This window comes from Phyllostomus discolor, chromosome 5 (genome assembly GCF_004126475.2).
Source record: "Phyllostomus discolor isolate MPI-MPIP mPhyDis1 chromosome 5, mPhyDis1.pri.v3, whole genome shotgun sequence".
Classification (NCBI taxonomy): Eukaryota; Metazoa; Chordata; class Mammalia; order Chiroptera; family Phyllostomidae; genus Phyllostomus; species Phyllostomus discolor.
In genome coordinates, this window is record NC_040907.2 from 123,355,323 (window position 1) to 123,378,614 (window position 23,292).

The window sequence follows — 23,292 nt, forward strand, 5'->3', positions numbered from 1 at the left end:
TCTTGGCAAACATTAGCAAATTCAGCATTATATTTTATAAAAATCTCTACCTTAGTTTATGATTTCCCACTCAAAGTAATACAATTTTCTGGTGAATTTGACTTGCCTCTGCCTTTGCATGTCTCTGTTCAGTGTCTTGGAGTCTCAGTGTTTCTCTCTACCTGCGTGTATGTCCACATCTGTCTCTTCTTTATAGGTAACAGGAATGAGTGATAAGTAGCTTACAATGGTCTTCAACTTTACCATGACAAGTTCAAAGTATGGGCTATGAACTGGGTACAAATTAAGTCCTAAACTTATGGGGAGATATGGCATCGATAACAATTTAATTTAAAGGGACTGGTGGAGGATATGTGGGTAATTTTCTAATCAGGAAGTCCAGAGGTTAGCTATTTTTAGATGTAAGGTTAAAGCGTCTCAAGAGAGAACCTAGCCACCTGTTTGCTGACTTTCCCAAAGTCGGACCAAGAATTTCTATTAAACTGACTGGATATTTTTTATGGTATTAAGGAATTATTATTACCTTTTTCTGTGTGTTGTAATGATATTATGGTTCTGTTTTATATAAAAAGGGTTTTTAGTTTTTAGAGGCATATTCTGAAATATTTACAGATGAATAATATCTGTAGTTTGCTTCAAAATGATCTGGGAGTAGGGTAAGTGGATGAATGGTATATATGAAATGAGATTAGCCAGGGGTTGATAATTATTGAAGATGGATGCATGGGAGTCTATTGTGCTATTTTGTCTATGCTTATATGTTTGAAATCTTCTGCAATAAAATGTTGAAAATCCAATGTTACTGTTATTGGTGCCAAAATGTTAAACAGTTACATGTTCTTTCCTCTCTTGAAAGAGAACATTTATATCCTTTGAACACACAAAACTAATGTGAAAGTTCTTTTCTAGTAGTCAGTGACACTCAAGGATTAGCCCATTTATTTATTTATTTATTTATTTTTACAGATTTTATTTATTTATTTTCAGAGAGAGGGGGAGGGAGGGAGAAAGAGGGAGAGAAGCATTAATATGGGAGAGACACATCAATCAGTTATCTTTTCTTACACCCCCATAGGGGACCTGGCCCTCAACCCAGGCATGTGCCCCGGCTGGGAATTGAACTGGCAACACTCTAATTTGTAGGTGAGCACTCAATCTACCGAGCTACACCAGTAGAGGCTCCTTTATCCTCTTTTCAGATGGTTGTGTTTTCAAATAGGCTTGATGGGCCACATTTAGGTTTATGATTTATTTAGTTCTATGATTTCCTGTAGATGTGGAGAAAAGGATTAATTATGACAGCCAAAATGTTGAGAGATTTGGGAAGCCCAGATCAAGAAGAGAAACCCTGAGAATTGAATATAATGGTACATAAACTGTGTTGTGCCTTTGCAGAAGGGATTGCTGACACCTTTCAGCTGAACTAGGGCACAATCCAAAAACCTTGGGCTCATAAAACATCAAATTTAGTGACAGCCCTTCTCCTTGACCCCCATCTTCTGTACTCATGACTTCTTTCAGTTGCAAGGCTGGGAAATCCTGAGAGAGAGAAATAAATAGCTGTTTCCTCCTTAAAGGTAAAAGCCTATTTTAGGGGGGAATAACCCCAAGGCGTAAGCAACAGCTGCATTTGTATTTGCCAAAGCACAGACTTTCTGTCTTTATGGTACTTCTCTTATTTGCACGGTTCTTGCTAACCCAAATAATTATGTGCTCATGTGGGTAGAATTATGTGCTGCTTGATCCAAGAGAGATGGGTGGAGCAGCACCTGCTTTTAGTCATTAAAGTTTTGTTGCTTTTGCATGGCATCCAAGAAAATAGTTAATAGACAAAAAGTAATTTGGCTTTTCCTGTGAATGAAAAAGAAGACCTCTCTGGTTTCACCCTGTGAAGAAAAGCAGAGAGAAACCTCAAAGGTAGGTTTTCTCTGTTTATTGAAATGAAACCATCAGGGACCCCCCCAGGGAAAAATTCCTGGGTTTTGGTTCTTCCTGCCCTCTCTCCCTCCCTGCTATAGAACTCAGCAATTGGAAGAATACCAGTTTTTGTTCCTTATTGGTGCTACCACCTGTTCTTACTGCTGAACTAAATGTTCTTGGCTTTCTTTGGTGTGAACAGGATCTCCCTCTGGGAAAGGTGGGAGGAGGGTGAAAAAGGGAACAGGAGGAGGCCCGTTCCAGCCCTGTGCTCATGTGAGAGGGACACACAGGGGTTAGTGTGCTGCTCTAACAGAGGGGCTTTGTGCTACAGCTTCTTCCAGAGCTGCAGCTCCACAGATGTATGCAGAGCAGGCTCAGGCTTCTTCATCCCTGATACACTTGCTTCATCCTGACAATAGCAGAGCAAAATTGATAACAGTAATTAAAATAAGAAAATAAAGTGAAGCAGGCAGAGGCCATTCTGAATGCATTCTGATACTCAGTGTGTTTGGAGAAAGCTGCCTGTAATTAAGAAGTGAAGAAAGAGTATAGCATGGAGATGTTGATGTAATGGAACACAAGAGCCAGATCTGTTGTTGCATATCCACTGTGGTCACAGGCAGAGCTCTTACTTTGAGGGGTATCCAACCGTCGGCCCAGGATGTCTATGAATGCAGCCCAACCCAAAATTGTAAATTTACTTAAAACCTTTTTTTTTTTTGTTTATCAGTTTATGTTAGTGTTTGTGTATTTAATGTGTGGCCCAAGGCAACTCTTCTTCTTCCAGTGTGGTCCAGAGATGCCATAAGTTTGGACTTCCCTGCTTAGGTCTTTCTCTTTCTGTGCTGAAACCCTCATTATCTAGGTCACAGAAAATCTGCCTCTCTTAAATAGCAGGTAGCTGAATGTAGAAGTGTTTCTGACTGAAGGCCCTTCTTCAGGATAGGTCAATGGCAGACAGTTTCCTTAGTAACTTTTAATAATAATAGTAATAGCTAACACTGAGATAATGCTTATCATACTGCCAGACATTAATCTAAGATACAGATATATAGATAACTTATTTAATCCTTAAATAACCCAAGAATGTAAATACTATTATTAATAGTTTTTAAAAGAAGAAACTAAAGCCTAGAGAAGTTAGGTAGCTTGTCCAAGATCATATAAAAAGTAAGTAACAGGGCTGGGATTTTGAACCCTGATCGAGTTCATCCTCCCAACTGTTACTCTATACCATCTCTCACTGGAACCCTGTCCTTTCTCAAACAGGTTCATCTGAACCATAGAATACAGAAAATGATTTCAGTGATATTTTCTTAATTCTCTCTAGAATGAGAACATAACTAGTAGTATGCATGGGAGAGAAGTATTTCATTAGGAACTGCTGATGCCTTAGAGTATTGGAGTTTACTTCTTGAGGAAACTCAGTTAAGAAAGCCTGAAGGAGCTGTAGTTTGCAAATACATTTATACAGAACTATTCTGGAACTAACTTACCATTGGTTTGTTTTGGAACCAGTTTTGGATTTTGAACAAAAAGGACCAAATCTCATCTATCCCTTGCTCTAGGGATAGAGCCTTTGTCAGCAGTAATGTCTTACCATTAACAATTGAGAAGAGCAGCAGGTTGGGATATGATAGTGGTTACTAAGATTTGCCAAGCTGGGGTGACTTTCAGCAAATCAAGCAGTCAGACCACCATTTATTTGTAGAAGTAAGTCACTGTTGCTTTTCCCACCTTCATTTTCCCTTGTTTCCCCATGTTCCACTAAGTTTCAGAATCTCATAGGTCACCTGGCAGATATCCACTTGCCCTCTGGGAGTGTTTAACTATCAGCCTAGATACTTCCTTTTGGTCTGGTTTAAGAGGCCACTCAGAGATATTCTTCTACTTTCAGCAAAAAATTATAGAAGGTCCTGTCTTGCCTTTACCTGATCTTAGACTTGTGAAAAAAATCTAGGTTAATCCAAAATAACTTGGAGAAATTATAATAGATTTCCCTCCCAGCTTATTAACTAATATGAAATATATATTGCTGGTACTGCTTCCTCTACATCATATGAAGTCATTTGTAGGGAAATAATAGCAGGTAAATAACAGTAAATTATTCCTGAGCTGCTGTAGGGATGGATGTTCAGTGTGGATGAAGAGAAACCATGCTGGTAAGAGAGCAGAATGAGTAAGAGAGCAAAAATGGTTCCCACTTGAAATGAGAGGAATGAGGTTTAGTCCCATTTTGCTCTAACTAGTTACATTACCTTAAAAAAAGTTTGCTTTTTCTAGGTAATTCATTATCTGCTGAGAGAGAGAGAGAAAGAGAGAGCGAAAACTTAATAATATCTTCCCTTAATAAGATTTACCCATATCACATGAATGGTTGATTTGTTCATTCACTCATTTATTTAAAACTAGTTATTACCCTCTGTATGCCAGTATCTTTCAAGGTTCTGTGCATATAGCAGGGAAGTAAAGGATAAAAATTTCTGTCTTCATGTTCTGGACAGTACAATCAGGTAGTGGATATATAAAATACATGTTGTGACAGATGGTAATAAGTGCCACAGGGAAAAATAAACAGGTAAGGGTGGGAGGTTTAGGAAAAGAGGAGAGAGATTTTAAATAGTATTATCAGGAAATACTATATTCAGGAGATAATATTTGGATAAAAACTTGAAGGGAATGAGTGACTGGGCTGCTGATTGGACAAAGTAAGATGAGGATCAGGAGTTGACCATTCTAGGTTGGTGGAGCCTTCAATTCTTAGATCATGTGTGTAGGTTTATAAAGTGCTCTCATTTCTGGTCTCAGTAGCAAGTCTGAAAAATGACCATGGGATTTTTTTATATGAAGAAAGTACAATAAGAATTTCAGGCAAGTGACATTCTTTGGGCTGCTGATATGCAATTAACTGTTGAGTGAGTTACTGGGTGGTTTAGTGAGGATCTGGGCCATGTGCCGTCCAGGAGCACATTCTAGTCTCTGGGTGAGATTTGATGCCACTTGATGAGGACTCGTCAAGCCAGGTGCCACTTGTTGCCATTCTTTGTTTCCATTCTGTGAGCATACTGTTCTTCATTATTTCAGATGTAGTTAAAGGTGGAGAAGATAGATACATTTAATTATACCTAAAAACCCCTCTGCTGTACATAAAAAAAAAACACCAGAAGGCTGGGCTAAGGTATTTGCCACAGTAATACACATAAAAACCTAGAAAAAAACAAATGTAGCTAGGAAGACTAAAATTAACCAGATTGTATTAACTGCTGGCAGGAATATGGGGAAATTTATTTATATTCATGCACTGGTAGAAGTATAAGTTTGCATAGACTGTCTATAACAGCAAAAAATTGGAAACTGCCAAAATGTCTGTCAGTAAAGAAATGTATAAATAGATGTGGTATTGTCACCTGATAAAACACTGTGCTACAGGGAAAAGGAATAGAGCAGGTATATGTATTATATCATTATGGGTAGACCTCAAAACAATGCTGAATTCTTTAAAAAGTAAAATTCAGTGTGATACTTTGTACATAAACAAGAAATACACACACAATACAGGATGGGGCAGAAATAGGCTTACAGTTATGAGTACGTAAAACACAAGAGTTTATTCTTATAGTTACTAATTATTGTATTATTTTACATACAAACAACTGTAAACCTACTTTTGCCCTACCCTGTATATCTATCCCTAAATATACATAGTATGTATGTATGTTAAATTATTAAAAATAAAAGATTATGCAACAAACTCATGATAGTGAGTGGCTGGTGGAAAGTGTGCAATCGTCAATGGGACATTTGCTTTATCTGTGATTGGAAGTAAAAATGGCGTAATGTTTATTTCTCACTGTTAGACAGGTAGGTCTTTATTATTCTTTGTACTTTTGGATAATTTTCTATTAGCTAAGCCATTTAAAAGAAGGGGGTCACATTTCATAGAATGAACCCCCAAAGAATAATTTATCAATCCATTTATACATAACTTGTTTTTTAAAATATATTTTATTGATTATGCTATTACAGTTGTCCCATTTTGCCCCCTTCACTCCACTCCACCCTGTACACCCTCCCCCACCCACATCCTGTCCTTTAGTTCATGTCCATGTGTCATACTTATAAGTTCTTTAGCTTCTACATTTCTCATACTATTCTTACCCTCCCCCTATCTGTTTTCAATCTATAATCTATGCTACTTATACTCTGTACCTTTTCCCCCTCTCTCCTCTTCCCACTCCTCTGTTGCTAACCCTCCATGTGATCTCCATTTCTGTGGTTCTGTTCCTGTTCTAGTTGTTAGTTTCTTTTGGTTTTGCTTTAGGTGTGGTTGTTAATAATTGTGAGTTTGCTGTCCTTTTACTATATGTGTTTTTTTTTATCTTCTTTTCTTAGATAAGTCCGTTTAACATCTCATATAATAAGGGCTTGGTGATGATGAACTCCTTTAACTTGACCTTATCTGAGAAGCACTTTATCTGCCCTTCCATTCTAAGTGAAAGCTTTGCTGGATAGAGTAATCTGGGATATAGGTCCTTGCCTTTCATGACTTGGAATACTTCTTTCCAGCCCCTTCTTGCCTGTAAGGTCTCTTTTGAGAAATCAGCTGACAGTCTGATGGGAACTCCTTTGTAGGTTACTGTCCCCTTATCTCTTGCTGCTTCTAGGAGCCTCTCCTTCATTTTCATCTTGGCTAATGTAATTATGATGTGCCTTGGTATGTTTCTTCTTGGGTCCAACTTCTTTGGGACTCTCTGAGCTTCCTGGACTTCCTAGAAGTCTATTTCCTTTGCCAGAATGGGGAGCTTCTCCTTTATTATTTGTTCAAATATGTTTTCAATCTGTTGCTCTTCCTCTTCTCCTGGTAGCCCTATAATTTGGATGTTGGAATGTTTAAAGATGTCCTGGAGGTTCCTAAGCTTCTCCTCATTTTTTTGAATTCTTGTTTCTCCATTTTTTCCTGTTTGGTTGTTTCTTTCTTCCTTCTGGTCTACTCTATTGTTTTGAGTCCCAGTTTCCTTCCAATCACTATTGGTTCTCTGTGCATTTTCCTTCATTTCTTTTATGGTAACCTGCATTTGTTCATCTAATTTGCGCCCAAAATCAACCAATTCTGTGAGCTTCCTGATCACCAGTGTTTTGAACTGTGCATCTGATAGATTGGCTATTTCTCAGTCACTTAAAAGGATGAGTCCTGGGCATTGATTTGTTCTTCTGTTTGAGCCATCTTTTTTTTTTTTGGTTTGGTAGCTGCTGTTACGGTGAGGTGTTCACCAGGGCTGGGCACCCCAGTCGCTAGATTCTGACGTTGTATGTGGGGGTGGGGGATGGGAGGGAACAATGGCAGTAGCTCCATTCTCCGTGGGACTTCAGTCCCTTCTCTGGGATCCTGGGTTGCATGCTCTGCCCTGCTCCACAATCACCGCCTCATTGGGTCTGCCTGCTGCTGCTTGCGTACTCAGGGTCCACTCGCTGTGATCTTGCACACCCCAGATGCCTTACATGCCTCTAGTTGCCTTATGCGTCCAACTCTCCCTGTTCTCCGCACTGCAACCCATGCCCGGCTGCTCGTCTCTGCCCCTCCTACCGGTCTGGATGAACGGGTCTACTTCAACTTCTTGGCTGACTTCCATTCAGATAAATTCTCTGCCAGTTCTGGGTGTTATTCTGCCTCCAAATTGTTGTTCCAATTTGGTTGTGCATGGAGGTATGGTGCGTCCACCTATGCCTCATCTTGGCTGGAAGTCCTACACATAATTTATTTACTGTAGACCATCTACCTCTGTCTGTATCAGAGGAAATGAGGTGACTGAATATTGACTCAGGACAATAGCCTCTCCTAGTATGTCCTTAATGTTGTCATACTCAGTTGGAAGGGCAAGGATCCTTATTCTTATTAGCATAGGATCATTACCTTTATTCTGACTCCTCATTTTTTATTTTTTATTACTAACTGCAAGCATATTGACTTGTAGGAAGTTCATTTGGCTCCATAGCTATGAGCACGGAGATGCTAGCATGGCAGACTGGGATGTTTAGAAGCTTTATAACAGCATTGTGCTTTTTCCCTTGTCTAACCTCTTCCCTACAGGGAATCTTTAACCAGTTTCAGTGCAGTAGTGAAAAAGTGCTTCCGTCTGACACTCTCCGCAGTGCTCTGGCAAAGACTTTCCAGGATGAACAGCGCTTCCAGCTGGGAATTATGGATGATGCTGCAGAGTGCTTTGTAAGTGCTGGCCTCTGGCCCTCTTTGATATGAGGTGGGACTGTTGATGGTCTCCAGCAGGGACTAGCTATTGTACTGTGGTTATTTATTGTGCCCCTGGTCTCTACAGTTAGAACTAGAAATTTCCCTAGTTTCTCAGAGTGTTAGGGTATCTCTGCTAATGCAATATGACTGGCCTTGTAGGTTTACTCTTTTTCCTTCAGGCTTAGGGTAGTTTTGTGCTTGCCATTACATAAAACATTGGCTGTCACTTTCAGAGGAGACAGGGCTCATTAAAATACAAATTGCTGTGCCCTATCCTCTCGAGTGTCTGATTCAATAGTTCCGGAGTAGGGCCCAAGAATATCTGCCTCTGACAAGTTCCAAGGTGATGCTAATACTAATGCTACTGGTTTGGGGACCACACTTTGAGAATTCCTGCATTACTAAAAATAATTAAACAGAGAATAACTGAGTGCTTAGCACACATGTAATGTGCTATTTAGATAACTGTGCTTCTCCCAGTGACTTTTAGTGGAAGACCCTACCTCCTCTGAACTCTGGGTTCTATCCATCAACCTTCAGAAAGCTGTGCATCTAATAAAAAACTGAGAGAATGATATATACATCCCATTACAGGGTAAAATGTAGGCCAAAATCAGAGCTACTCCTAAGAAACTGGATCACTGATTGCTGATGGGAATGTAAAATGGTAATGTTACTCTGGAAAAGTTTGTCAGTTTCTTAGAAGAAGAAATCTGCAAACCACCACATGACTCAACAGTTGCCTTTCTGGACCTGCATCTCAGAGAAATGAAATTTTATGTTCATACCAAAACCTATACATGAATATTCATGGAATTTTTTTTCATAACAGTCCTGAAACTAGAAACCACCCAAATGCCTTTAATGGGTAAATGGTGTTACAAATTGTGGTACTTCTATACTGTAGAATACTACACAGAAATAAAAAGGAATAAACTCTTGATTTATGTAGTCTTTAGAATGGATCTAAAGGGAATTATACTGAGTCAAAAATGCAATATCCAAAGGTTATACATTATATAATCCCATTTATATAGCATTCTAAAAATATCAAAATTACAGAGATTAGGGAGTAGATCCATGTTTGCTGGAGTCACGGTTGGAATGGGGCATGTGAGACTGTAAAAGGATATATGAGGGGTCCTTGTGGTTATGGAACAGTTTTCCATCTTGATTGTTGTTGTGGTCATATGACCGTATACATGTGATAAAATTGTATGGAGCCACGCATAAAAACAAATGAGTGAATCTGGTGGAACCTGAATAAACTCTGGATTGTATTCATGTCCATTTCCTGGTTTGGACATTGACTATAGTTATACAAGATGTTAACATTGGAGGAAACTGGGTGAAAGGTGTATTGACTTTCTATACAATTATTTTTAAACTTCCTAAGAATTTATATTATTTCAAATTAAAGAGTTAAAAAAAAAACACTTTCTGTCTTCCAGGAAGATTGCTGTTTCTCTGAGTAACCTGCTAACCAATTTGTACATTTGTTTGTTAAGTATTGTTGGTATACTATGTTTGTTCTTTCCTATTAGGAAAACCTGCTGATGAGAATTCACTTCCACATTGCCGATGAAACCAAAGAGGATATATGTACTGCCAAGCACTGCATCTCCCACCAGAAATTTGCAATGACATTGTTTGAGCAGGTGAACCTTGTTTCTATCCCCATTACTTCTTAGATATTTTGTTTAAGAACACTTTATCTTGGGATGTGGAGTGTCAAATAGTTGCCAAAACAGTTAATGACCATGGCTGCTTGGTTTTGTGTTTTTCCCCCGGGCCCAGTGTGTGTGTACTAGCTGTGGCGCCACTTCTGATCCACTGCCTTTCATCCAGATGGTGCATTACATCTCTACCACTTCCCTTTGGTGAGTCTTACAGGGTTCTCTCTCCCCTTAGTCACTCCTTCAGTTGATTGGGTTTTAACTGGGCATCCAAATAGTTTATATCCTTATTGCTGAGTCTACACTACATTGTAGGAACTCAGAATTGTAATTTTAAAATAACCTGTGTTCTCCTTCTTTTCCATCCCTCCTTTTTTCTTAGCCTCAGTTCTGGCCAGCAAAGTGGGAGGAAGCATGGGGATTCAATAAACTTTAGATTTTGGGACAGGCAGAGGCACTCACTGTGTTTGTGGGACTCTGAGGCTGGCCAGGACAAGTGGGCAGAGGAAGAAAGTCAAACATGTGAGTTAGAAGTTTATATGAATGATTTATTTGATTTAACTGTAACTCTCACCATCATCCCCTGTCTATTTCCCATCTTGAAGCAATCAGGCTATTTGTATGTTGGAAAGACGAGAAAAGCCCTCACCAAGCATGTTTGGTGAGCTGCTACAGAATGCCAGTACCATGGGGGATCTCCGGAATTGTCCGGTGAGTTAAGTTAGTGGTGGGTTTGGAGTGGGGAGGGGAACCCTGGGATTAGTGGAATGGAGCCAGAGCTGGTGGGAAACATGTCAAACTACCCTTATGTATGTATTTCAGAGCAACTGTGGAGAAAGGATTCGGATTCGCCGTGTATTGATGAATGCTCCACAGATTATTACAATTGGACTGGTATGGGACTCGGACCACTCAGACTTAGCAGAGGATGTCATTCATAGCCTGGGTACCTGCCTTAAGTTGGGTGATGTGAGTGTTGGTTTAACTCTGACTTAGAGTCATTGTGTCTTATTCTTGCTCAAGAGCATGAACACTGAACACAAAGTTATACCCTAAATGACAACTACAGAGTTCTGGACAAATATACTTGTGTATAGTAGTGCCTCCTTACCCATGGTTTCACTTTTTGTGGTTTTGGTTATCCACAGTCATCTGTGGTCTGAAAATATTAAATGGAAAATACCAAATGTAAACAATTTGTAAATTTTAAGTTGCTTAAATCACTTAAACATGGTTCTCAGTAGTGTGATGAAATTTCACCCTGTTCTCACTATTTGTTCCCTTTGTCCAGTGTATCTACACTGTATATGCCACTCACCTATTAGTTCACTTAGTAGCATTCTCAGTTATCAGATTGACTGTTGCAGTATTGCAGTGTTAATGTTCAAGTAAAAGTAACCCTTAATGTAGTCTAATGCTGAATCACAGCAGCCTATGTCATTCATTTCACTTCATCTCATCATGCAGGCATTGTATCCTTTCATGTCATCACAAGAAGAATAAGTGCAGTTCAGTAAGATTTTGATAGAGAGAAGCACAACATTCACATAAATTTTATTACAGTATATTGTTATAATTGTTCTATTTTATTATTATTATTATTAATCTCTTACTGTGCCTACTTTATAAATTAAACTTGATCATAGATATGTATGTATAAGAAAAAAGGTAGTATATATAGGGTTCGGTACTCTATGCAGTTTCACACATGCTGGGGGTCTTGGAATGTATCGCCTGTGAATAAGGGGCACTGCCACATACCCCCTTTGGGTAGGTAGCAAAGGCTTTTTTTAGGAAATGGGAGGACCTTGGCCTTGAAAGACCAGATAGGCAGAGCTTAGGGACTGGTAAAAATCAAGCAATTTTTAGTTATTGTGTGCTTTACTCACTGTTAGTGTATACCCATGTGAAACAGGGAGGTATATCCAACCATGGGAGGGAGTTGGTGACTTGAGTCCTATAAAATGAAATTCCCAGTGAGGAACCAGTGTCTGCTGAGAAAGCAATGAAGTAGCTTAGAAGAAAATTTAGTGGGTTAGTGGTTTTCTCTGAATCTATTTAGGAAAATAGGGAAACAGACTTCAGACCTGGAGGCTTAACCTTACCAGCTCCGTGCCTGAATGTAGGTACAGCCAGGGTTTTCCTTGAGTTCAAGAGGAGAATCAGAAGCTCTTTGGCTTCCTTTCTATTAGTTTTGCCCTCAGGTAATCATATGACTAAGAAGATCCCTTGTTGATGTTTTTAAATATCATTAAGCCACTACTGAGAATAAATGAACCATTTGGGATCTTATTTTAGGTCTTCTTCCCAAGGAATCTCTGAAGTGAGTAGGCTATGCACAGCAAAATCTCCTTTTTCTAAAATTCTGTAGCCTACATATTCTGTACTGTTCTAGTTTTATTTTTATGATCGTTTTCTCAACCAAACCCGTTCCTCAAGGCAAGAATCACTTTCAACAGTATGTTTTGTTGTTGTTGTCTCTTAGCCCCTAGCACAGCATTGGACATCTAGGAATTGAAATGCTGGTGACCAGCATGGGGGTATTGCTTCTCCTAAAGACTTTCTTACCCTCCACTGAGGGTCTCATTAGGAAATTTATATTGTGGTGCCAGCTGATAAATAACTTTTAAAACTTAACAGTGTTTTTGATTTGTTTTGTTTTGGTTTTTCAACTTTTCCTGACGCCTTATGATAGCAAGAAAAATATTATGGAAAGTTAGGAAGAAACATCACCACCTTACCAGTTACTGGCCACTCTTTGTTGTGCTTTTCCCTATGTTTTGCCTTTTTATGTTCATTTCTGATGATTAATATGGACTAGCAAAAAATCTTATACTGAAGGGCAGAAACCCAAGTCATTGCCTTAAGAAAGGATGGAGTCTGCTCACAGATGATGTGAAAGGGTTGAGTATGTCACTGTTCTTTCCTTTCTCTTCTTTCCCCACAGCTGTTTTTCAGAGTGACCGATGACCGGGCCAAGCAGTCTGAACTGTACTTAGTAGGAATGATCTGTTACTATGGCAAACATTATTCTACATTCTTTTTCCAAACAAAGATCCGCAAATGGATGTATTTTGATGATGCTCATGTCAAGGAGGTAGGAATATTCAAGCACTTCTTAAAGTATTTGGTAACTGCAACAAAAAACTAAGGATAATTGTTTGTCTTCAGTGTTTTATTTTTGTAATTTTAATATCTGCCTATCTATTGGATTTATGAGAGTATTAGTCTTGTCTTCCCTAATTGATGGCAAGTTTCCTAGAGGACAGGATGAATATGTCTTACATTGTTTTCTCTAAATGCCCTCACATGGTATTCAGAGTAGTTCTGTATTTGTAGTTGACAAAATATTTTTTTAAATATGTTAATTGGTTAATTTGAGCAACAACAATCTAATGCCTTAAATTAGATCATAAAGGTAGCAGAAAGCTCAGAATTCCAAGTTTTGGAATCATTAGTGGGTAATACTGTGTCTCTGGGCTGCTATAAATTATTCTCTGGTTGTTAGCTCCCTGAACATGTTTTTGAGATAGTACAGAGAAAACAGGGCTATGATGATATTTAAATCTGGAAACATGGTACTATGTAAACCGGAGTCCGGATAAAGTAGTTCAGGTGATTTGCATGAGTTAGGAAGACGTGTATGATTAGGTTAGCAGCTAGACGCTAGCAGTTAGAATGCTTACACATTCTGCACCAACGCATGGACCGTGAGCAGCCCCTTCCCCGAGTCTGCGGATTCTCTAATTCCCTTCTTTGTCTCTTTTTTTTGCTGTTGTCATTTTGGGCAGCATATAAATTCTTTAAGCTTTAGGTTTTTCATTTGAATAAGAATACATGCCTTATAAGATATTGTATAAGATTATATAAAAAGCATATAAATGTGTTTTAGTTAAAATAGTGATAACCCAGTTATAAATTTACTGAACATCTATTACAAAATAACAACTATGATAGTTGTCTGACTCCAACAGTACACCATCTAACAATGTGACTGGTTCAAGTTAAAGAGCGGGCGAGTTTGGGGATTTGGCTGGATTGTTATTTCCATGGTGATTCAGTCACTCTTTTCCACTGCGGAGGCACACTGAATCTGGCACAAAGCTAAGGTCGGGAGGTCCAGCTGTCTATTCTAAGCAGCTTGACATTTTATGCCATGCCATGTGTGAACTCTGACTCGGTATGTCATTTATTCTAAGGCGGTCTGTGAGAGAGTTTCTGCCTGTTCTTTAGCTTCATAAAAGTGACCTTAATATTTAGGAGAAAGTTACAGAAATGCAAGTTTCAAGCAAACACTTTGATTTGATGATGTCTTTGAAAGGAAAAAAGATTGCCATGGCAGCTCAAGTCCCCTCACATAGCATACTCGTCTTTGAGAACCTGTCTTCATATTTCACAACTGAACTGATGTTTCATGGGAATAAAAGTAACTTTATTCATCATTCCTGTCTTTTACAGGGTTATAAGCTTTCTAAAAGGATTTAACAAAAAAAGATTTAACAATTTATTAAGTAGGTATAAGATCTCTTTTATGGTCTCTGTACTTAATTCTTGTCTTTTCATCTTTTATTTTCTTTAGAAAAACAGAACAGGAAGGTATGTTCTGAACTGCGGATATGAAGTATAATTGTCCTGTTTTTATGATTGTTTCTGGTTCAGATTGGGCCCAAATGGAAGGATGTGGTGACCAAATGCATCAAGGGGCATTACCAGCCTTTGCTCCTGCTTTATGCCGACCCCCAGGGTACCCCAGTGTCTACCCAGGACCTGCCTCCCCAAGTTGAATTCCAGTCATACAGCAGGATGTGCTACGATAGTGAAGATTCTGGTGAGCAGCCTAGCTCCTGCCTCCCCCTTCCCCTCTCCAGTGTGGTCATTGGACTTTTGGGACTCTCGATCATGAGCCTATCATATCACCTAGCTTGGAGAAAGAGGATCCATTAGAAAAAAGAAAAATGCCAACTTGTGCTGAAGCCCAGCTTTCTCTAGCTTTGTGTCCTTTAGCCTCCAAGAATGTGTTGCGTATATTCAGTGTGTCCCCGATTCAAAAATTCAAAGGAAATTATGTTGATAGACTGAGATATTAAATTTGTGAGGGAAACCTCAGCATTTAACCTTTTAATTGGTAAAGATGACAGATGACTGATTCCTACTAGCAATTTAACAGTGACTTCAGTGAGTTGTTAAGACCAAGGGAATGATACAATACTACAAAGGTAGTCATAGTGTTAGGGATGAGAGATTTTTGTTTTAAAATGCCACAAGCAGTAGTGGTATTTTCAGTTTATGAATCAGTTGTTTACTTCTAATTCAGTTGTTTGGAACGTGAATTATGTTTTCCTGTAGAAACAATTTGCAGCTTCATGGCTAAAGTCTCAGGTTAGCCCAAGAGGCTCATAACACAGGGTCTGGCAGAAGTAATTCCAGCTTGAGTGTGGTTGGTAGGGTAATAATGTGGGTGTAATAATTTATAGTTTTAATTGGAACATTTCACCTAAAATGTCATGTGGTGAGCTTGAGTGTGATATTGTTATGTTACAGAATTACATGCTGACGATTTTGTAATAAAAGATTTTGTAATGAAAGGGGGCATTATTTGTGCTGGAACCTGTATATTAGAAATATAACCCTAATGATTTTGGCTTGACTTCTGAAAAGGAGGAAAAAGAAATGTTCTTTCCCACTTCTATTTCTAGGGCTGGCCCTAAGTATAATTTTGAAAGGGCAGACACTTGTCTTTGGAATCTTTTCTTTCATATCTCTCTCCTGCTTGATAAACTAGTATTCTTCCCAGCTGTGTAACCTCAACCAGACCAGGTCTACTTCTGTCTTCAATCACACACCCACTGTCACCACTTATCTTAGCTAGGTGTTAAGAGGAAAGTATTCTGATTTAACCAATTCACACTAAAGTGTAAATAACAGCCCCATAATTTCTCAAAGATACTAAAAATGCTTATAATGTCAATCAATTTTTTAAAGTGACATTTCTGGCAGTAGAGGAGAAAAATTATGGGATAGGGGTTATATATGCCAGGTCGGCCTGGTACTCTATATCTAAGTAGATCTTATTTTTCACAACTTTTTCCTTTCTTCCACTTTTCCCCCCATAGGTTTTCTAAAAGCCCCACAGTTTTTCACAGTGGCAGGCAAAGTGAGGGCTTCAGCAAGGTAGGGGCAGGAATGGGAAGAATTGTTTGTGTGTCTGGGTTATCTGGAAGTTGGGTGTTGGGAAGAATGGCTCTGGTATATCCTTTTCACTGTTCCATCTAGGAATTTCTTGCCTTATGGACCTTTGTTGCCATCCAGCTCTTTGTCCCTCTCTCTCACTGTCTTTCTCTCTTTCCTCACTTTTGTATATGTGTCTCCTCCTTCCCTCAGGGAGGGAACCCTCCATCTCAAGTGATACTCGAACAGATTCCTCAACGGAGAGCTGTCCCTACAAACACTCCCACCATGAATCTGTGGTCAGCCACTTCTCTTCTGATTCTCAGGGGACAGTCATCTATAATGTGGAGAATGATTCCATGTCTCAGAGCAGTCGGGACACAGGTAGGGACTCATGCAGTGGATCCTGCTTGTTCCTGCAGAAAGGGTTTCCAAGAAAAAGAAATTGGTTGGGACAAGTCAGAAATGTTTGTCATGCAAAGACAGGAAGGAATAGAGCTCTAGTAATTGAGTGGGATCAAAATAAGCAACACAATTCTGAATGAACAATGATGTTCCATTGCAAATATTCCTGTCAACAGCAGTGTACTGGTAAGGACAATTGTTATGTGATTATTTTTTAAAGGTTTTATTTATTTATTTTTAGAGAGAGGGGAAAGGAGAGAGAAAGAGAGGGAGAGAAACATTAATGTGTGGTTGCCTCTCACTCGCCCCCTACTGGGGACCTGGCTAACAACCCAGGCATGTGCCCTGACTGGGAATTGAACCAGCGACCCTTTGGTTTGTGGGCTGGCACTCAATCCACTGAGTCACACCAGCTAGGGCTGTGATGCAATTATTGATGTGATAGTTTATTCTAAAATCTGATCTGTTTTTCTTCTGCTGTGCTTTTAATCCCAGTCCTGTCCTTCTCATAGTGCTCCATTGAACTCTTGTGGTCTTGTACCTCATGACGTTCTCATGCCAGGTTTTGTCCCAAATTAAGGGCTTTGAGAGAAGGGGCATATTATGGGAAAGGGACACCTGCTTATCACTTTGCTAGGCTTCCTGAAGGACAGAGACACATAAAAATGAAAGCTTGCCTGTTTGTTATTGTGAGTTCCATGCAGAGAATATTCTTAAATTTTTTTGTTAATCTACTCAGAATGTGTCCATGTCAGTGGAAAAAACCAATATAGGGCATAAAAGGAAGAACAGCAAACAAATGACTGCTCAGATGAAAATTATCACCCAAGGGATAGAACTTGGGAATTAGTGAGTTCATGGTGGCTTATATTCTGTGCATGGCCCCTTTTTAAAATAGAGAAGTTCAAATGTATGCAGACATATACAGAATAGCATACTGCCCATCTGTGTACCCATCACCTAGTTTCAATAATTATAACTCATAGCCAATCTAGTTTCATCCGTGCCTCTACCCACCTCCCCTACTTCTGGATTATTCTGAATATTCTGGATTATTCAAATCCCAGACATGTCACCTCTTTCATAAATGTTTAGTATGTATATCTGAAATACAAGAAATCATTTTAAACATACCATTATCACACTTAAAAATATTAACAGTAACTCCTTTAAACCACTAAATAACCAGTGAGTGTTTAAATATCCAATTTTCTTATAAATGTCATAACTTTTTAATGGTTTGTTTGTTTGACTCAGAATCAAAATGAGGGCTACATATTGCAATGGGTTAAGTCTTTTGTGTTTCTTTTGATCTATAGGTCTCTCTTATTTTTTCCTTGCAATTTATTGTTGAAGAACTAGGTAGTTTGTCCTGTAGATTCCCACACTCTAAATTTTGTTGATTGTGTTCCTGTGGTAAACTTTAGCACGTTTCTCTGTGCTCTGTATTTGTTATAAGTTGGTGGTTGGATCTAGAGGTTTGGTCAGATTCACACTGGATTATTTTTGATGACTATTGCATAAATTACTACTGCAAAGTGTGATATTTTTAAAACCATATTTCTAAAACTGTGAACTAGGGAGAAGATAAGTCACAGGATAAATAAAGCATATGTTCCAGGATATTCAAGTTTATATTAAAGGTTTGTGAATGGCTGGGGGTAAGGGAACATGTGTCCATTAGTTTAGCGTTTGTACTTCCGGTAGCTTCAAGCTATTTCCTCCTTTCTTAAATCTCTCTTATGGGTCCAGAGGTAGCAAAGGATCAGAAAAAGCAATAAAAGATTGCATCAGTAAATGTAGCCATATCACTATATTGCTGATACCTGAATATGCAAAAGGATTTTCATATACTAACATATGAAACAAAATTTTTTTAATTTCTTTTTCCTTACGATTTTATTTATTTATTTTTAGACAGAGGGGAAGGGAGGGAGAAAGAGAGGGAGAGAAACATCAATGTGTGGTTGCCTCTCGCGCTCTCCACACCGGGGAACCTGGCTTGCAACCCAGGCATGTGTCCTGATTGGGAATCGAACCAGGGACCTTCTACTTTGCAGTCCAGCAGCACTCAGTCCACTGGGCCATACTAGTCAGGGCTGAAAACCAAATTTTTGTTAACTCTTAATGCATTTGAGAACCTAGGGGATTTTCACTAAGCCTATCTTTCAACTTAATTCAGTTGCTTAATTCACTTCTGGCCCCCAGCATCTTAGATAATTATATCTTTTGGAATCTGACCTTTGCTGTTGTCAAAACATACTCATATATTCGTATACACTGGGCATGAAGGAAGGCAAGTTATATAAAAAGCCCAGATCTTCTGGGTTTCCCAGCAATTTGTATTGAGGAACTATGAAGTATAATCATTTGGTGAAACATCGTCGGGGATAGGAATGAGAATTATTCAAAGTTCAGATGTTCTTTTAAGTGATTCACACTTAAGAAAGGTTTAGAACTGGGTCTTAAAGCCATACACCATCAGAGCTCTTGTGAGCAGGGACTGGGACACCAGAGATAATACCAGATGTAATAAAAATTAGGCTTTACTTGGTATGTGTTGCTAACTAAACAAAAGGAAAGCTTTGTCTTCTATTTATAAGAGTGAAAACACATTGGTACATGACATTTTTATACAGTCTTTAAAACTTTTACCTTTTAAAAAGTATCAAGTAATGTGTCCTTAAGATTACTGGAAAAAATTAGGGGTAGGGATTGAGACTGGTAATTGCTCAGGAAACACTGTAAATTTGGGAGCTCCCATTAACTACTTGAGCTTCTTTGTATTTATCTATTAAGAGATTCCTGCCACATTTAAATCTGGTAGCTGTAATCCCTGCAGCTCTTGATCCATGGGCGCACTAAATGTCTGCCACTGCCATGAATCCCAAAGGGAGAGTAGCTTCTCAAGAGGATGGAGGTCAGTCTCAGATACCAGCTTACCCCCATTTCCTTGTTCTTTTAGGACACCTGACTGATAGTGAATGTAATCAGAAACTGACATCCAAGAAAGGGTCTCTGATAGAGCGCAAGAGGAGCTCTGGCCGGGTTAGGAGGAAAGGCGATGAGCCACAGGCCTCAGGGTACCACAGTGAAGGCAAGCCACTCTGCATTACTTCTCTTTCTAATTCACTTTATCAGACTTGTCACACTTCAGACTGTGGCTTCTATTTTCTGCTCAGAGAGCTTTCCTTGCTTTCTCAGCTTTGGGACCTGGGTATCCACAAGCACTTTAAACATTTATATTTGTTTCATTCTTTGGTTTTTAGGAGAAACACTGAAAGAGAAGCAGGCTCCTAGGAACACCTCTAAACCATCCAGCGGCACCAACAGACTAAGAGATTTTAAAGAGACAGTTAGTAATATGATCCACAGCAGACCATCCCTGGCTTCTCAGGCCAACCTAGGATCTCCTTTTGTGGGGAAAGGAGGAGACCAGGTGGACAAGAGACCTCCTAGAAACCTGCCTTTACAGCCTCGTGATTGGGAAATAGAGAGCACTAGCAGTGAGTCAAAATCCAGTTCTTCGAACAAGTATCGTCCAACATGGAGACCCAAACGGGAATCTCTGAATATTGACAGTATCTTTAGTAAGGACAAAAGGAAGCACTGCGGCTATACGCAGCTAAGCCCATTTTCTGAGGACTCAGGTGAGAACATAATTAGGGAAGCATCGGGCTTCAGAATAAAGATGATTTATGTATTTTAAAAACCTGGGGTTTTTTTGTAGATTCGACAAGGTTCATTTTTACCCCAGTGTTGGATCTTTTGGGGATAAAAGTTCAGTAAAGGAATAGCTGGAGGGAGGTATTAGTTATGTCTTGATTTGAGGCAGATGCTAAACCTACTTCCCTTTTCATATTTGTCCTTTGACTGGAATAGCTAAAGAACTTACACCAGATGAACTAAGCAAGCCACCTGCTTATGACTTTAAAACTGGTGGGCCAACCCCTCAATACAAGCCTTGGGTCCCAGCACGGCCAGGCTCTCACGTTTTAGAGCAGCACCCTCGCCTCATCCAGCGAATGGAATCTGGCTATGAGAGCAGTGAAAGGAACAGCAGCAGTCCTGTCAGCCTGGATGCAGCCCTGCCTGACAGCTCGAGTGTCTGCAGGTATTGTTTGGACTTTGAATAGCGGCATTGTCCCTAGCAGCAGCCTGAGCCACCAAGAGGCTTATCAACTCAGACAGTGGAGAGGCGCACTTTAGTACCGTCTTATGGGGGCGGTTTGCTCTAGCAACTTTCTATGGCAACAGCTCCCTCTGCTGGGAGAAACAGCAAAGGCATTTGAGAAAGGAGAGGCAACTTTTAAAGTATTATATATGAAATAATTATTTAATAAAGAACTTTTAATAAAAGAATAAATTAATGAATCAAAACTTATGTAGTCCTAAGATCAGAGACAAAGTCCAATTGTTATTTATTCTTGCCTTTCATTTTTAGGATAGTTTTGGGGTTTTTTTCAGGTCACTGGGCACCCTGTGTTTTATGAAGCCAATGATATTCATAATGTCATAAGATAACAATGACAGTTTAATAGTCCTCATTGCATCCTGTTCATAGGGCCAAGTTTGCTTTATAAATTTCAGATCTTCATGTATTGTTTTTACTAAGTTGCCACAGAGGCAAGTTTCCTGACAGTACAACTATGGAAAGAGTGATTGCCTCTTCTACAGGGTGATAACCACATCCTCATACTTTAACATTGCTCTTCCCTGGCCACTCGACCCTGTTTAGTTTTATACATTAGAAGATGCTAGAAAGGTATAAGAAAGAGGAAGGCAATCCATATTCATTAAATAAATTTTGTGCCAGACACTGCACTAGATGTACAAAGTGGATTGAGGTGAGATGGGGTAATGAGTGGGTATTTCAGTTTGTCTAAAGTAGTTTAGCAGATACTTTCATTGTACTAATTCAATGCTTTGTTGGTGTTTTGAGGGAATTTGTCCTAGGAATGCTGCTAGTTATCACCTTCTGCTGCTTTCACTAGATTCTGGTTTCTCTTTTGAAGGGATCCAAGTGCTAAGAGATCAGCTGTGTTAGCACCTTCCTGGCGTCACATCCCAAAGTCTCACAGCAGTAGCATCCTGGAGGCGGACTCCACAGCCTCCAGGAGTGGTTGGACAAAGAATCAGCTCCTGTCAGGTAAGCAAAAGAATAATAGATTTGGAGGACTTGATTTGTCTGCCAATTTTGTTTAGGAAACAGCCTTACCTGAGAACATCTGAAATTACAGGACAGTTGTACTTTGAGTATTCTATCAGATTGTAGATGTGGAGGCTTTTGAGCTGCTCCATCTTTGGGTTATCTATTTTTTATTCACCACAGCTTAACTAATTATTTCTTTCTACCTTGGAGAGCCCCTTTGTGTGAGCAGGAGGAACAGACATTTGATGAACAGTGTCAGTAGCATCTGCATTCCTTAGAAGGATCAGTCCTAGGGCTTTCCTTGGTATAGAGGCAGCCGCTTGGGAATGCATTTCTTATTGTTTAATCCCATGAATCTAGATAACACAGGGGGACATGCATACTGTGGGCAAAACTGGGAAGTAAACAGGTCAAACCTACCCCTATCCATGCCTCTACAGCCTGTCCAGTACCTGGTTTTTGTTCTGCCTTTCTTGAGTATGCCTTGTATCCTCATACTCCTTTTCAAAACAAGCTCTCAAGTGATAATTTGACTCCTTCACATAAGTGACTGAAAATAGTTAAAATATACTTTCTATAAGAGAAAGGAATACTGGAGTTTTGAGATTTGAGGTAGTCATAGGTTTTAGCTCCATTTTACATTTCTCTCACAACACAATATATACTTCTAGTGCATATTCTGCTTAAGCAGAGACCCAGTCTAAATGGGTCAAAATAAATCCTTAGAGCTGAAAATTGATGTGACAACTAGACAGTGTCCCCAATATGGAGACTTTGGAATACCTAAGGGAAGATGGTTGAGTAGACAGTATTATTTAGTCTGCTGAGGAGTTCTGGGAACTACTAACTTAGCGGTCAGTTTTGTCTGAAAGATGTGTTTCATTCCCTTTTTTGTGGTCTGTTAGATCAATTAGGAGTAGGATGTGTGGGCAGAAACCTAACTATGGTCTGATTTAATGAGCTTGTGGATGTAGATCTTACCAACTTACTAGAGAGAAGAGGACAGAATACCATGTGTCAGCCTGTAGAGATGAGACCAGGCACATTACTAGTCTGACCACCAATTCTCTTGATAGCCACTTAGAGATAGCTAGAAGGGAGGTATGCAGCTGTAATAAAAAGGCATGAACTGTTTTATGTATGGGTGCTATAGGTTGCTGACATCTGGCAGAGCAAAATAATGCCTATAGAGTATCTCTGAAAGTGAGTATCTCTGAAAGTAAGTATCTCTGAAATCCTGGGCTGGAGTAGGTTATAATTAGAAACCCATAGAAGAAATTTATGCCTCCTAATGAAGTCATATGTTTGATTTATTAAAATTCATACATTTTAATTTATTGTGTGTTGACTAACATAGTTTTGAGAAACTTGTGATCAGCATGAGGCTATTGCCCCTTTTCTTTTCTTCAAATAGCCAATGCTGTTTCAGCATACTAAGGACTTAAATCCTATGATTTCTTTAACGGTTTTAATTCTGGATTGGCTGGATAGAATTCACCAATATGATTCCTCAACTGGTAAAAGAGATTTAGCAAGGACTTGGAACAAATTTCTCACACACCATACTACTTCACCATCCTCTTTCTATCATGAACCTTACTTATGCCTTACAACTTCATCCAATCATAATAGCCTGGCATAGAACAAATATTTTTATCTGGTAACTTTGATCACGCTTTTAAAAAGTTACATAAGTAAGGACTTCCGACCAAGATGGAAGTGTA

At 39.2% G+C, this 23,292-nt stretch overlaps 1 protein-coding gene across 13 annotated transcripts in view; it reads left to right on the top strand.

Annotated features, from left to right (window-relative positions):
- USP54 (ubiquitin specific peptidase 54) overlaps positions 1–23,292 on the top strand; it is a 151,590-nt gene that overhangs the window by 101,764 nt on the left and 26,534 nt on the right. For 11 of the 13 annotated variants that reach the window (XR_004903387.1, XM_036026795.1, XM_036026796.1 and 8 more), the window contains exons 4-15: positions 8,009–8,143; positions 9,712–9,825; positions 9,965–10,047; positions 10,449–10,554; positions 10,666–10,812; positions 12,791–12,940; positions 14,503–14,671; positions 16,225–16,395; positions 19,382–19,513; positions 19,686–20,066; positions 20,299–20,530; positions 21,432–21,565. Coding sequence is in view for 12 of the 13 variants with exons in the window: in XM_036026795.1 (XP_035882688.1) it covers positions 8,009–8,143; positions 9,712–9,825; positions 9,965–10,047; positions 10,449–10,554; positions 10,666–10,812; positions 12,791–12,940; positions 14,503–14,671; positions 16,225–16,395; positions 19,382–19,513; positions 19,686–20,066; positions 20,299–20,530; positions 21,432–21,565 (1,954 nt within the window). In the remaining variant the exon portion in view is untranslated. The remainder of the gene's footprint in view (positions 1–8,008; positions 8,144–9,711; positions 9,826–9,964; positions 10,048–10,448; positions 10,555–10,665; positions 10,813–12,790; positions 12,941–14,502; positions 14,672–16,224; positions 16,396–19,381; positions 19,514–19,685; positions 20,067–20,298; positions 20,531–21,431; positions 21,566–23,292) is intronic. The other 2 variants (XM_036026792.1, XM_036026793.1) reach the window with 1 other exon arrangement.